This window comes from Spermophilus citellus (assembly GCF_964194105.1).
Source record: "Spermophilus citellus genome assembly, chromosome: 9".
In the NCBI taxonomy this organism is placed as follows: Eukaryota; Metazoa; Chordata; class Mammalia; order Rodentia; family Sciuridae; genus Spermophilus; species Spermophilus citellus.
Window position 1 is genome coordinate 96703343 of NC_138191.1, and position 15107 is coordinate 96718449.

Below are 15107 nucleotides of genomic sequence, written 5' to 3' on the forward strand. Positions count from 1 at the left end.
GCTGAGCTTTGTCGAAGGGGGTTAGCAGCAGTCATGGGCCCTGGGAAGGGCCGGCAAGGCCTGTGCTCAGTGATGTCACAGCAGCATTGAGGCCTGTGGTGTGTGTTCTGTGGCTGCCATCCCAAATTGTCATGCATCTCCGGGGTTCACAAAGCACTTGAGAGCTGTCACTTCATGATCTTCCTAGGGCCCCATAAGGTTGCAGCTTCGTGGACTCTGTCCCCATTTTACAGATGAGGCATCACAGCTGAGTTGTGGCAAACCTGTGGGGCTTCAACCCAGCTCAGCCATGCACAGTTGAGCAAAGGGCTCCCTGTGCCTCAGACCTCAGTTTTTTAACCTCTAAAGTAGGGTAGTAAAGGAGTTGGCATGACCATTAAATGGAGATGATACACATAAAGTGCAAAGCACGGTCTGGCACCGGGAAAGCATATTTGTTATTTGTGTAATGTGCTAAAGTCACCAGCAAGTGGCCAAGCTTGAGGCCAGCTCTCTTGTGTGCTGACCTCAAATTTCTAGCTGCAACCTGCCCCCACTGACTCTAGGCCTTACTCTGCCAGGCAGCCTAGAACTGGGTACTGTCCCTTTCATCGTCTGCATTTCATCTGGGATTCCTAGGTCCAGGCTTTTGCAGGTAACTAGACAGCAGGTGGCCCAGAGTTAGAAAGATTTGGGGAGGCGGTCCCTGGCTGAAGACCCCATCATTAGCCTGATGTTGCCTCCAAGCTTGTCAGCTCCAGCTCAACCTCCTGTTCAGTCCCCTTCCCACCAGGGGTGTGGCTAGGAATGCAGACTGAGGTCTGAAGGCCCAGGTTGAAACCCGCCTCTGCCATTTGCCGACCGACTTCAGGCAGATCTTTCTCTCTCAGACCTTCTTGTCTGTACATGGGACTAATACCAGTCTCATGCGGTTACCAGGACCAAACCAGGGACGGAGTATAAAGTGTACATGTGCTCAGCGCGGGGCTGCTCACACTGGCTGCTCCTTGGCCATTGGAGTTCCACCAGCCTGCTTCTTCCAGATTCCCCTGGAGGGCAGAGCCTAAGCTGCTGCAGGGCACACTTTACTCCCACACAGTCACTCCTTCGCTCCCTCATCCATCCATCCCTTCAGTGTTGGCCAGCTACGGCATGGAGTGAGGGCTGTGGTCACTGTCCACAGTGAGAAGGCGTTCAGGGTCCAGTGAGAGAGGGACGGATGCACAGCCATGGCCATAACCCAGGGTGGTGTGGCCTTTGGGGGTGGGGTTTCTAAGGCATTCAGGGAGTAACCAGGACAGAGCAGGACCCTCGGGGGGCTGGTGGGAGGGCTTCACAGAAACACTGCTGCTCACCCAGGAAGCCTCCAAGTGGAGATGGGAGGCAGGGCAGTTATTTCTGCAAAGAAAATAGCTCTCAGAGAGGATGTCAGGCGGCACAAGTCATGAAGAGGGGAACAGGCGAGAGGCCTGGGTGGCACCTGGTCTGCCCCACTGGCTTGTCCTGTGCCGAATCTGGATCCTGAGAATGTCTGAGTTTCGCTCAGACTCTCCTCACACCGAGTGGTGGGGGGAGTTGCAGGCGAGCAACTTGCTTGACAGCCGCGCGTTTTTGAGAACATTGTTAAGGCCCTGAAAACACATTAACTGTTGTGACTGTCCCTCTGTGCTGGCTTGTCATTGTCCCCACCACTTGGTCCTCACCCTGTCCCACCTTTTTTAAAAGAATGTATTATTTTTCTCATCAGATCCTTTTCACAGACTAACCCTCTCACTTATATTCTGTCTGTCTCCCCTCCCTCCTTCTCTCTCTGGTTCCCCTTCTCCTTCTCATAGACTGACCCTTGGTTATCATTGCAGAATTACGGCAGCGGCATGAGACCACCACCCAACTCCCTCGGCCCCGCCATGCCCGGGATTAACATGTAAGGCAAAAGGGACTTGTCCAGGGCTCAGAGCCGTAGCTCTTCCCACCCTCTGCAGGCACCCTGGAAGACTCTTGATCATAAATCATTGCTGGTACCTCTCTGGGCCTCAGCCTCCTTGTCAGTAGAATGAGGATGCTGATGACCCTGGAATGAGAGCCCAGCCTCAGGCAACAGGCACAGTTCTGGGCATGCTCCAGGGATCGGCTCACCTAGTCTTCATGACAACCCTGCAAGGCAGTTGTTATTATCATTTGCGATGAGGTCACTGAGGCACAGAGAGGTAAAGTGACTTGCCCAGGCTCACACAACTTCTTTTGGCTGAGTCAAAATTGGAACCCTTGTACAAATAGCCACTGTTCTCCGATGCTTCAGAGATTTTTAACTTTTGTGTGAGAATCTGTGGATGATCTACCTGGGAAAATACACATGCAAAGAAAATTTCATGTATTTTATATGTGAGTTTATAAATGAAATATATTTTGCAAATATCAATCATAATTTAAAGAAGTTCATGGATTTCCACCTATGGAATTACCCATTCCTACCGCAGAGCCACCCTTTGAGGACCCTAGGACTATATGAAGGATTTCCCTTTACTAATGTCAGCCCTCTCCTGCCCCTGCTGGCTCTACCCCTAGAGTCCACAGCACTATTTTCATTGTCTCTCTCTCTCCCTCTCCCTCCTAGGGGCCCGGGAGCTGGCAGACCCTGGCCCAATCCCAACAGTGCTAACTCAGTAAGTATCCAGGTCGGGTAGGGTGATATTTGCCACAGAAGAGGTTCTGGGAACAGAATGGCTCCAGTCCCCAAGTGGAGGTGTCAGAGGAGGGGAAAACACAATAGAATCCCACCTGATATCTCCAAGGAGAAAGTTATGTGGAAGACCAGTAGAAACATCCTGGGTTATCACAGACTGGCTCCTGCCCTGCCCTGCCCAGCCCTCTGCAGAAGCTCCCAGGTCTAAGCTGAGAACCTGGGCCCAGAGAGCAGTGTTCAGAGGAGAGAGTGGGTAAGAAGCTCTTTGCAGATAGTCCAGAGGGGAGGAAAGGAGATGTCTCTCCTCCCTCCTACACTACAGGCCTCCTAGGCCCCTGTCCCCAACTCCTTCCCAAACTGGGGAGTAGGAGATCAGGCTCCTGGGACTGGTTCGGTGTGACAGAGAAGCAGGTTCCACTCCCATCCCCAGGCCTCCCAGGGAAACTGACCAGGCAGCTACTTCACTGGGTCCTGAAACCTTTCTTCAGAAGAGTGGGGAATGTCCCCTAGTGGGTTTGGAAGGAAAGGGGCATTGCCTGTCCGAGGAGGTGACTCCATCATATGACTCCTCCACATCTTGTTTCCAGATTCCATATTCCTCCTCATCGCCCGGCACCTACGTGGTAAGTGTGTGGGGGCTTGGGCCCTCGCACGTCTAGTCAATGTGGCTGTGTGTGCAGGAGAGCTACTCCAGAGTCCCTGTCCACTTGTGTTCTGAGCACCAGTTCCAAACTGCTAGGACTGAATGCTGTCGGTTTTCAGGCACCTGTGCAAGCCTGGGGTGGCCCAAAAACCCCTCAACAAGACCTGGAATAGTCTCCTTCTGGGGAGCCGCCTGCTTACTGTTGAGCTTCCCCGTGGGCCTCTGCTGTCATCAGCTGGCCTACATGTGAGCAGGTGTGCACACACGTGTGTATGCCACAGGTGCTCTTGACTTGCAGAGAGGAAGCAGAGTGTCTAAACCCAGCTCCCCTCGGGCTTAAGGCTGTGGCTCCAGGTGAACACTGGAGGGTTAGCCGATGAATGCTGGGCTGCTCACTAGGAGAGCGAGCTTGGTGGCCTTTTCCCACAGCTGTCCCCACTGTGGGTAACTGATATAGTTTTTATTTCATCTCAGGGACCCCCTGGTGGTGGTGGCCCTCCAGGAACACCCATCATGCCTAGTCCTGCAGGTAAGAGGGCTTGAAGGGATGGGGTCCTGGTGAGGCTAGTGGTTACTAGGGAGTCATAGAAGGCCTGGTACAGAGCCCATCTGAACAGCCACTCCTTCCTGAGCAGTGTATCTTCCACTGGGCATTGTGACACCTGGGGACCTGCGGGGCTATAAGCCATTAAGACCACCAACCCACTGTATGCCTGTACGTGACATCTGTTCCTTTTCTCTGATGCTTTTTAAAGAACAAGGCCAAGCACAGAGGTCAGGAAATAGGGTCTCATTGCCCTGGTTCTCTCTTGTGAGGGAGAACCCTGTCCTGGGTAAGCATTGACCTGAATGACTCAAAAAGGGCTTTGGGACCTGGAGGTGTAGCTCAGTGGTAGAGTGGCAGAGTGCTTGCTTAGCGTGCACAAGGCCCTGGGTTCAATCCCCAGAACCACCACCAAAAAAAAAAAAAAAGACTGGGGTTATGACTCAGCAGTAGAGCGCTTGCCTAGCATATGTGAGGCACTGGGTTCAGTCCTCAGCACCACATAAAAATAAATAAAATAAAGGTATTGTGTCCATCTACAACTAAAAAAAAAAAATGTAAAAAAGAAAAGAAAAAAATGAAGAAAAGGGGCTTTAGCACTCTGGCATCCTCAGGACCAGGGTACTGAGCATGATCCCTCCAGAGTTTTCAGAGCTCTAGATTTCTGGTCCTCTGTGTAGGAAATCCCTTCTCTTTTGCTTTAATCAGAAGAGGGCATGCCTGCACACACATGGATAAGTGCACACATGCATACACACAAGTGTCACAGCTCTTTCTCAGCTAAGAATAGAATACCAGCCATCAACACAGTCCCTACCTGCCACAAAACAAAAAGTGAGAGAGGTGGTGAGGACATGTGCCCGAGAAATGATGCCCACTCCTGTAGAAATACATTAGCTAATTTTCTAAGGAGACCTTTGTGGCTGAGTGGGGGGACTGAGGCGACCCTCCCCCACCTGCTCCTTAGCTTTCCAAACAGAGAAGCTGCTCAGCTGCAGGGGTGGCGCTGGTGGCGGCCTGCTCTGCTCCGCTCCCTCCTCCGCTGCTGCATCTTGATGAGCTGTGTGACCTACATTCCGCTGGGTCACGTTAACCCACTCCGTGTGTTCATGTGTCTCCAGCCCCATCCCCGCCTCTCCCGCCTGTGCCCTTGGCTCTGCAGGGCGGCCCCTGGGTAATTTGCAATGTCTCCCTTTCCCTGATTTGAATTGAAGCCGCTGGGCAGGGTTGGGGGACACAGAGGTTACCTTGCTGGCGTCCCTACCTTGTCCCGGGCAGTGGGGAGATGAGGGTGGAGACTGTAACTCAAATGCCATGTCCATGCTACTGTCCAGACATTCTGAAATTCTTGGTTTTGTGGTTGAGTGGTTTTCACAGTTGAATTTTCTGTGATTAAAAACTTTGTGAATCTTCATTAAATACAAATTAGCCAGAAAATGGTGGTACTTAGAGGAAATTTTAGGTGATAAAATACAAAAGAATGAGTTCAAGTGCCATGAGTTTGTTTTAATTAAGAAATGAATTAATCACCTCGACTTGCGGGTTTCCACTGTTCTACAGATTCAACAAATTCCAGTGACAACATCTACACAATGATTAATCCGGTGCCGCCTGGAGGCAGCCGGTCCAACGTAAGTCTGCTTTCTAATAATTTACATATCAGATACCATAACAAATCATAATTAACTTCATCAGCTGAGGGGAAAGCCAGTTTAATTGATTTCAGCCATTTGTTACCAAAGATGAATAAAATAAACTGTCAGAAAAGTGATTAACTCTTGGGCACGCAGCTCCCGTTCTGTAGCTGGCAAGAGTGGGAGAGAAGGGGCGGGGCAGTTCCCCCCTCTGGTCAGTGTTGGGGCACCAGACCCTCTTGGAGGACCAGAGCTGTGTGGGGTGCCGCCAAGGAAAAGCACGAGGCTACAGGGGTCTGGGCCGGTCCCTGCTCTGCTGACTGGCAGAGCCGTCTGGACAATCCCCCCTGCTGTCAGGCCTCTGTCCTTAGCTGTGGAGTCAAGGGTCGAGACCCCGCAGGAGCCTGTGGCTTGTGTGGGGTCCTGCCTGCCTGACCTTCCTCCCCTGAGCTCTGATCCCTGGGCCTGCAGTTCCTTCACCTCGGCTCAGGCTGTGCTCCTGGAAGCCACTCCCTTCCTCCTTCCTTAAAGTTTCCACCTTTGAACGATGGCGCAGCTCTGATCCTACCTGTTCTGATTCCATCTCACAGCCTCCCTCCGTGTTCCTAGCCCACTGACTAGGACTCTCCTGCGAAACTCTGTCTGCTTCCTGCACCCACCAGAGAGCTCCCTGAGGCCTGAGCCTAGCCTTGCCCACTCCACAGACAACCTCCCATGCCATTCATCCCCTCCTTCCTCTAGGCAGGTGTGTGTGTGTGTGTGTGTGTGTGTGTGTGTGAGAGAGAGAGAGAGAGAGAGAGAGAGAGAGAGAGAGAGAGAGAGAAGTGGTCTGGCCTCACCCTTCAGGGCACTTGGGTCTGGAGAGCAACCTGGGGCCTGCAGTGCCTACCAGTGGGCTTGGGTCACATTTATCTTCACCTGGCCGAGTGGATGGAGCTCTGAGGGCACTTCTCTTTGGTTGTTGTCCCAACTCCTGAGGTGACACCTGAATCACCCCACTTGTTATACCCTGAGTATGTGCTGCCTCAGGCTGGACACCGCACACATGGTTGATTGTGGTACTGGGCATTGAACCCAGGGCCTCACAAATGTTAAGTGCGTGCTCTTCGATCAGCCCCACCCCAGCCCTGGATATGTCACGTGTTTAATCTCTGCTGCAGCCCTCTAGGTCAGGCTTTTTGGCTGGTCTCCCTTCTCTCCTGGGCAGCCAACACCTTCCACCATCCCAGCTTCACTGCCACCTCCTCTCTAGAGTGACCAGTCGTACAAATTTTAGCACTAAGAGCTCTGCACCCGAGAAACCCCAGGGCATGAAAAGTCCTGGGTTTTGGCATTGGATGCAGAACACTGGAGAGAGTGGGAGAGTACGGAATTCTCCAGAGGCCAGGAGACAAGATAGAGTGCTGTTTTTAAAGTCAGGTGGACACGGCATAGAACCAGGGTCACTGTCCTATGTTTCCCCTGACCATGGATGCTGGCAGTCATGACTTGTTGGGCTGTGGCCACAGGGTGCCGCCGTCACGGGCCTCACAGAGTCTTGCCTCTGGCTGCTGCAGGTTTGCTCCTGTGCTCTGTGTCTACGGTGCTGGTTTCATTTGCCATTGTGAATATTGTGACCATGTTTCTAAGAGATCATTGAAGTGAGCACGGTGACAATGCCAGCACCAGCGTGACCCAGACAGCACTAAGGACAGCTGGATGACTGGTTTTTTTAATAGTAGGTCAAAGTTCACACAGCTGGATCAGGTGTGAGGAATCCAAATGGGACCCACTGCACAATGTGCAGAAAAGAATTTGGGCCTGGGCGTGGCAGGGAGAGGAGGGATGTGGAAGCACAGTGGATCCCCCCCCCCCCCCCCCCCCGTGGGATGAAGGCCCATCCTTCTAAATCAAAAGTTTCTTTTATCCTCCAAAGAGACACCAATACATAGTCAAAAATAGCGGTTGCTGAATTAGCTTGGGCATACCCTGGAATGAACACCATTATCATCTCATTCCCTTGATTGCACTGTGAACCAAGAAGGTTACGTTTCCTGATTCAGAGGTTGCAACTAAAAGTTATATCTGTGAACAACAGGGAGGGGGAATTTTGACAACAGAGCACTGGCCCCTTAAGTGGAGCTGATTCTGTCTGAGCTTACTAACAGCTGCGCTCTTTGCAGTGTATCAAGTGATTCCTTAAATCTTAGCAACAAAAATCACTTCCTGACTGAGTGGGGATGTGGCCCAGTGGTGAGCACTTGCTAACACTCCAGGCCCTGAGTTTGATCCCCAGCTCTAAAAACAAACAAAAACCCCCAAGTTCCTGCTGGCTCTTTCATGTGTTAATTTGAAAACTAGAGTTTTAAAATGACTTGATTTTAATGAATATGCAGAAAACAGAAGATTATTGTTCTCTTGTCCATATACAAACTAGACTTGGCTTATTTGCGTATTCAGCAAAGAGTACACAATTAATGTTGGCAAATTTTATTCCGTCTATAAGCTTTTCACCAAAGAAGTGAATATCTTACCTGGAGACCGTCCTGCACACCTGGCCCCCACCACTGCCGCAGAGGGGTATGCTTTGCCCACCGGGGATACCGGCTTTCATATTGTAAGCTCTTGGTCACTTTTTAATTTCCTCAAAGCATGCAGATGTTCAACTTCGTAGAAACAGAAAATGCCTCAAGCACATGCCCACAAGGTGACGTGACGATAATTGTTCCTGGCCATAGAAAGGGCATTACCCAAAACTCAATTTTTAAGCCACAAAACGAGAAGGATGTGCATCTCTAATGTGGAAAGCATTGAGGTGAAAATGGAAACAGGAATTACACCAAGAGAGGGGTGTGCTGTTCTTCCAGGACCATGCGATCATCTCAAAAAGAGGCCACGAGGAACCCAGGGGTTCAAGCACACCTGGATTGTTTCGTGTCATGTGGAGGTTGCAGCAAAACCTCATGCCACAGAAACAATGACTCATTTTTTCAAAAATGAGACTGCTTGAGAACAGTCAAAAAGTGTCACGAGAAAGAGCAGCCAAGTTAAACAGGACTTTTTCAGCTTATTAAAACTTACTTGAAATACAACTTGTATCTTACAAGTTCAAATCACCTCTCGGCTTCAAAGACCTTTTTTCCGCAGAAAAAGAGCTTTCATTCACAATGGCGTCCACCTCATGTGTGCTTCATGGTGTTTGCAAATGCTGGACATTGCTGCTGGGGATAGCCCATCTTCTGAACTAGCAGGTGCGAAGGCCCTGGCTGACATGCAGCTGATCCAAAGCCAGCCTGCAGACATGAAGTGGTGTTCATCTTGGGGAGCTGGAGGTTGCTCCTGCAAGTCCACAGACCTGTGCTAATAGTGAAGTCATAAGTATGTGAGCGAGTTTATGGAGGAGATAGTTCAGTGTCGTGCCGGACTGATACGGGATCAGGGTAACATGGTCTTGATGAGAGCACAGTGGCAAAGCCAGCGAATTTTGTCTTACTATATTCAGTTTTACCACTACATAAAAAAAAGCCCATGCCTGTAATCCCAGCAACTTTAGAGGCTAAGGCAGGAGAATCACAAGTTCAAGACCAGCCTCAGGAACTTACTGAGGCCCTAAGCAACTTAGTGAGATCCTGTCTCAACATAAAAAATATAGAGGACTCGGGACGTGGCTCAGTGGTTAAGCGCCCCTGGGTTCAATCCCTGGTGCCCATAAAAAAGGGAAGAAAAGAAGAACATGCTGGGCACGATGGTGCACACCTGCAACCCCGCAACACTGCGGCTGAGGAGGGGGAAATTTGAGTTTAAGGCCAACATCAGCAATTTAGCAAGTCACTGTCTCAAATTTCTAAAAAGTAAATAAATAGGGCTGGGGATATAGCTCAGTGGTATAGTGCCACTTGGTTCAACCCACAGTACTGCAAACAACAACAAAAATCCTAACTTTCAGACAAGTAACGCTGGGAAAGGAAGCAGAGCAAAAACGCCCTACCCTGTCAAGGGCCAGAAGGAGCAGTTAAATTATTGACCGTGTCTGAGGACAGAAACAAAAATGTTATGTTTCTCACATTTCTCATTGGTGAACCAGTTCTCTGCGCTGATGGCTACTGTTAACTAGTCTTATTGTTCTATGTTGGTAGCATTTATGTAATAGAAAAGCAAATAGTACAGAATAAATAAATGGGAGAACTGAAGATGAAGACCAGTGAGGCTGGACTATTTCCTTACACCTGTGCACAAAAATAAGCTCAGAGTTGATCACAAACTGAATATCAGTGAGCTAAAACATTTAGAAGAAAATACAGGAGTAAATCCAGTGACCTGTGTGAAGCAAAGCCTTCTTGGATACAACACCAAAGCACAAGCAATAAGACAAAAAAAAAAAAAAAAAAAAAAGGATAAATTCAGGTTCTTTTGTTGTTGTTTTTGGTTTTTGGGTTTTTTGTTTTGTTTTGTTTTTTCTTCAAAGGAAACCATCAAGAAAGTTAAATGGGACACAGTGGCACATGCCTGTAGTACCAGCTACTCCGGAACCTGAAGCAGGATCACTTGAGCACAGGAGTTTGAAGCTATCCTGGAAACATGGTGAAACCCTGTTTCAAAAGAAAAGTTAAAACAGATAACTCCCAGGATAGAGAATTTGCAGCTCTTACATCTATAAGAGACTTGAAAGAAATTTATATGAAGAACTCTTGCAGCTCAGTAATAAAAAGACAACTGAATTAAAAATGGGACAAAGATGTAAATAGACATTTTCTTCAGAGAAGTACAAGTAGCCATAAGCCCAGGAAAAGATCCTAACATCATTAGTCATTAGGAAATGCGAGTTAAGACACAAGTTACTCTTCAGACCCACGAGGGTCTCTGTAGTCAAAAAGGTAGAGATTGGTGCTTGGGAGGATCTGAAGATCTCCTGCACTGCTGTCGAGTGGTGTGGCCGCTGAGAAGTAGTCTGAATGTCCCTAGAACACTTAGACATAGTTACCTGTAGTTACCTGAGCCAGCAGTCCCACTCTTGTGTATCTAAGAGGTGAAAACATGTATCCACATGATAATTTTCACACAGATAAATGTAGTAGCACTAGTGTTAGTAGCCAAAAGTAGAAACAGCCTGAATGAACCATCAGCTGGTGAATGGATAGGTAAAATGTGGCATAGGCATACAATGGACATTTATTTTCCATAAGAGGGAATAAAGTACTGGTTCATGCAGCAACACGGATGAATCATGAAAAATGATAAGTCAAAAAAAAATCAGCCATGAAAGGTCATAACAATCTGTATACAGCATCCAGAATAGAGACAAAATAAATAAATGGTTGCCCAAGGCTGGGGGCCAGAAAGGACCAAGGAGTGACTGCTAATAGGTATAGAATTTCTTTCTGGATGAAAGAAAGGTGGTAAAGTTGGTTGTGATAGTTGCATAACCCTGTGAACAGACTAAAAACCACTGAACTGTCCTCTTTAAATGGGTCAGTTGTATGCATCTGAATATCTCAGTAAAGCTGTTAAGTAATACACAAGAAATACACAGTGACATAAAATTTCAAGTCAAAACCTAATTTTTATATATTTACATTAAAGTAAGACCACATATGAATGAGGACACATTGTTAGCATGTTTTGGGGGGCAGTGTTTGCCCTGGTTAGCTTCCTGAAAGTCGGTTGCCCTCATCTTCCTATCAGTTTTGCTGATCAGGATGAGTTTTGTTGTCAGAAGGCAAAACGTGCCCAGAAGCCTGTGAGCAGGAGCCGGGTTAAAGACAGGGACTGTGTGGCCCAGGAGAGTGGCTCAGCCCACCCACAGTGAGTGGGCCGTTCTCCCACCTGCTCTGCTCTGGCACTCCGCCCTGCCATCCTCTACATGGACTTTCGCTCACACAGGACCCCTACAGCGGCTTCTATGCCTGCTCTCTTGCCCAAATTTCTACCTTTTCGTTATTTCTGTGTCCCCCACACAGCCTGTTCTCGTGTCACTGCCTTTGTCTGTAACTGCACTGTATCTCCAGCTGTCTTTGGAACTCTGCCCTGTGGGCTCCTCCTCCCAGCCAAGGTGCAGGTGTGACTCAGCTTTGCGTCCTCAGCACTTGCTCAGGCCAGGTCCAGCAGCCCTCTTCCACACGTCCACCTCTTCCACCCGACATCCAGTCTGCCTCATGGGACCTTGGCCCTCCAGGCTGGGCTCAGCCATCCCTCCCCAGACTTGTGAATTGTGGCCATGGATGTGACCTCCCTGGACTTTGCCTTCTTTCTGAGATGGTTTTGGTGGTTCCAGACTACCCTAAGGATGGGGTCAAAGTGATTCCCTCTGATGCTGGATCTGCCTGCAGTATCAGCTCTGTGTGGAAGCCTCACATGTGCCCTGCTTCCTGCGTGGCCACTCAACAGACCAGTCTCCTCCGCTGCCTGTGGAGCCCACATCTGAGCAGGGGCTTGGAGAAGGCTTATGTGACAGCCCAGGGGCAGGCTGCCAGGTTCCATTCTTAACCTCTGGCCTTGGAGACCCCAGGCAAAGCACTTCCTGTGTTCTACTTCAGTATTTTTTTTTTTTTTAATCTGTAAACTACATATGAAAAGCACAAATAGTTTTGATTCTTGGGCCGATGTGGTCAGTCTTCTAGGTGCAGCTGTAACTGGTAAGCCTGGCACTATACCCCAGGGATAGAATAGTCCCTATGATGGGACCCAGGAGCCCGTGGTTGCTGGCTCTGTGTAGCCATAAGCAGGTCTCTTTTCCCTTTCTGGGTTCATTCCCTTACCTGGTACATGGCAACAAGGAGAACCCACCAGGCAAGAGCCCTGTGCAGCTATGGGCCCTTGGAGTTGTTGGCTAACTTTGTTGAACAACTGGCTGGGCACAGGGCCCCCTGAGGGGTGCAGAGGGCCCTAGGCCCACTGAGCTGTTGTCTGTGCTTCTCCTTCAGTTCCCCATGGGTCCTGGCTCAGACGGCCCGATGGGCGGCATGGGCGGGATGGAGCCACACCACATGAATGGATCTTTAGGTAAGCTGGCACCCGCTCCCTGGCCTGCCCTCCCCTCCCTGGACAGCTTCCCCTTGTCCTCAACTGGCTCAGCTTGGCCTGATACACAGCCTAGGCCATGTCTGAGGACCCAGAAAATTCTCTGCATGAAAGTAGCTTGGGGTTGGAGTGGAAGGGCTTCGGAGCTCAGGGAGGGAGGTCTCAGGTAGTGGAACCCCCCTCCCCCACCACCATGTGAGCAGAAAACTGAATTGTGTTCTTTTTTCCTTCCAGGGTCAGGCGACATAGATGGACTTCCAAAAGTGAGTGTGCGTTTATTGTGTCCTCCCTGATGGTACCCATCCCTGAGGGCAGGTTGTTGGGGACAGGCTCACCTCCTCTCCTCTCTCCACAGAATTCTCCTAACAACATAAGTGGCATTAGCAACCCTCCAGGCACCCCGCGAGACGATGGCGAGCTGGGAGGGAACTTCCTCCACTCCTTCCAGAATGACAATGTAAGCTCCACTCCTCTAACCCCAGGGCCCTTCTCTTGACCCTATGCCTGGGAACCCTTTAGCTAGCTGTGGGGTCTGGACGGGCCATATGCAGGCTGGACACCTGTGGCACTGATTAGCTGATTCAGCTGAGAAAGCCCTGGGCTAGTGGACGTCCATCTACGCTTCCATTTGAAGAAAGCAACTTTTGAGAAGCTCAGATTGGCCCCCACCCCAGGGCACCCTCACAGAGCTCTGGCTCTCTGAACTCCGATTCCCGGCAGTCCCAATTTCCAAAACGGGGTGATTCACAGAGGGGAAGGAACAGGAAAGCTGCCCTCACAGAGATGCCGGCTGGTCCAAGAGGTGGCCCTCAGCTCCACTTCCTTGCCCTGGCCTGGCCCTGTTCAGCTCTGGGCCACCCGACCTCCACAGCTATGGTCTCCTGGTGTTGTCCACCACCTCCCCGTACCTCAGCCCTGACAGCGTCCCCTCTGCTCTGTCCTTGCAGTATTCTCCAAGCATGACGATGAGTGTGTGATCCCCCCCCTTCTCCAAGACGCTGAGAGAGCCGGCATTGCAGGCAGGAAGATGCCAGACATTATGCAAGAAGAAGTGAGGTGTCGTTACCAGGAGCTGGCGGGGGTCTCCCCGCTCCCCATAAACCTCCCCCCACCTTTTCCCATTTTTAGTTTCATGCAATAAAAAGGCCGAACTTTTTATTCCATAAAACATGAAGGACAAAACTCAAAAGTAAAAATATATTTCAAATCAGTGACCAGAAAAATTCTACTCCTTGCTACTTCCCAAAAGGACCTTTTCTGTACATGACACTTTTTTTTTTTTTTGTCTTTTGTTTTTGTTTGAGATTTCATCATTGCTGGGATTTTTAAAAATTTGTTTTCAGGGGTTGGGGGCATTTTTTTTTTTAATGGAAGCTTCTAGCAAGCCCCCAGTCCCACCCCAATCAACCTCTTTGCTTTCTTCTTAAAAAAAAATGAAAATGAAAAAAAGTTAAAAAAAAAAAAAAAAGAAAAAGAGAAAACCACAAGCCCTGCAGTCTGTCTGTCCCCAAGCCCTTTTACCAGGAAAGCTAGTCTAGGTGTGACATGTCACACTGTCTCTGTAGCCATCTAAAAATAATAATAATAAACTGGACAGTTTACAATCGGTGGTTTCTTTCAAAAAGCCGTTTTTGGAAAGAAAAGAAAAGAAGTCACCCTTTACCACTGGGGGTTTGTTTGGGGAGGGGGGACCTGCTTTGTTTTTTGGCATGGTTGGCAACAGCAGCGCTCCTGGACCCCCAAACCCACCCATCGCATGGCCAGAGGGGCCAGACCATCCGACCCCCTTCCAGGATTCCCCATGGCCGAGACCGTCGCTGTGACCCGGCGCCTGCACTGTGTTCCCAGGACTGCTTCCTCTCCTGGACCTCTCCAGCCCCTCCTCGGCCCCCACCCGTCCTCCCAGCAAGAGTCCTGCCAGCTGGGTGGCAGCCTGCAGCAGCGTAGGGAGGCCACCGCTGCCAGGATGGCTATGACCTGGGGCGTGGAAACTGACCTCGTGTTCCGCCCGAGATCCTCACGTCCTCGTCCCATGTCCTGTGCACGGGCAGGGTGGCTGGAGTTTTGGTTTTCTTTTTCTCTATTCGTCCTTCGTTTTCAAAGATGGAATATTGACCAGAATTGCTCTGTATGTGCTTGGAACTGGATGGAAAGACTTTGGCATTGCTGGGGGGTGGGGGGAGAACCAACAACCAAACAGACGCGCTGTTTCCGGTCCTGTTTTTATTTTCAAAAACCGACAAACCCGATGTGGAGCCTGTCCCCTCCTAGGAGGGGTGACTCATGGCCTCCCTCACCTCACCCCCATGGAAACCTTTGTGTCTTGCCCTGGAAGACACCCAATTCTTTGTACATTTACACTCCCTTCTCCTGCCCCCTCCCTCCCCCGTAGCTGGTCTTTGTTTTATTACCCCCCTTTCTGATCCATGTATATCATATTATGTGAGATACCATCTGCCTGAAAAAAGACCTTGTGCGGATTATTGGGAACATTGTAGCTGTTGCTGTGTTTTTTCTTACCTTGTAGTCTGGTTCTGAATTACGAGAGGAAAAAAAAAAGTAATTATGATACATTGTAGTTTGTGTACGATATATGTTGATAACGTTTTATTAAAGGGACATCTTTTT

The 15107-nt window shown here is 49.6% G+C and overlaps 1 protein-coding gene across 5 annotated transcripts in view; it reads left to right on the forward strand.

Moving 5' to 3' along the window:
• Window positions 1-14704, forward strand: part of SSBP3 (single stranded DNA binding protein 3) — a 156293-nt gene extending 141589 nt beyond the window's left edge. For all 5 annotated transcript variants that reach the window (XM_081306745.1, XM_081306747.1, XM_081306746.1 and 2 more), the window contains 9 exons: window positions 1839-1903; window positions 2594-2642; window positions 3250-3285; window positions 3780-3834; window positions 5410-5480; window positions 12383-12461; window positions 12714-12742; window positions 12835-12936; window positions 13427-14704. In XM_081306745.1, the coding sequence (XP_081162871.1) occupies window positions 1839-1903; window positions 2594-2642; window positions 3250-3285; window positions 3780-3834; window positions 5410-5480; window positions 12383-12461; window positions 12714-12742; window positions 12835-12936; window positions 13427-13456 (516 nt within the window). In that variant the 3' untranslated portion in view covers window positions 13457-14704. The remainder of the gene's footprint in view (window positions 1-1838; window positions 1904-2593; window positions 2643-3249; window positions 3286-3779; window positions 3835-5409; window positions 5481-12382; window positions 12462-12713; window positions 12743-12834; window positions 12937-13426) is intronic.
• The last annotated feature ends 403 nt before the right edge of the window (window positions 14705-15107 follow it).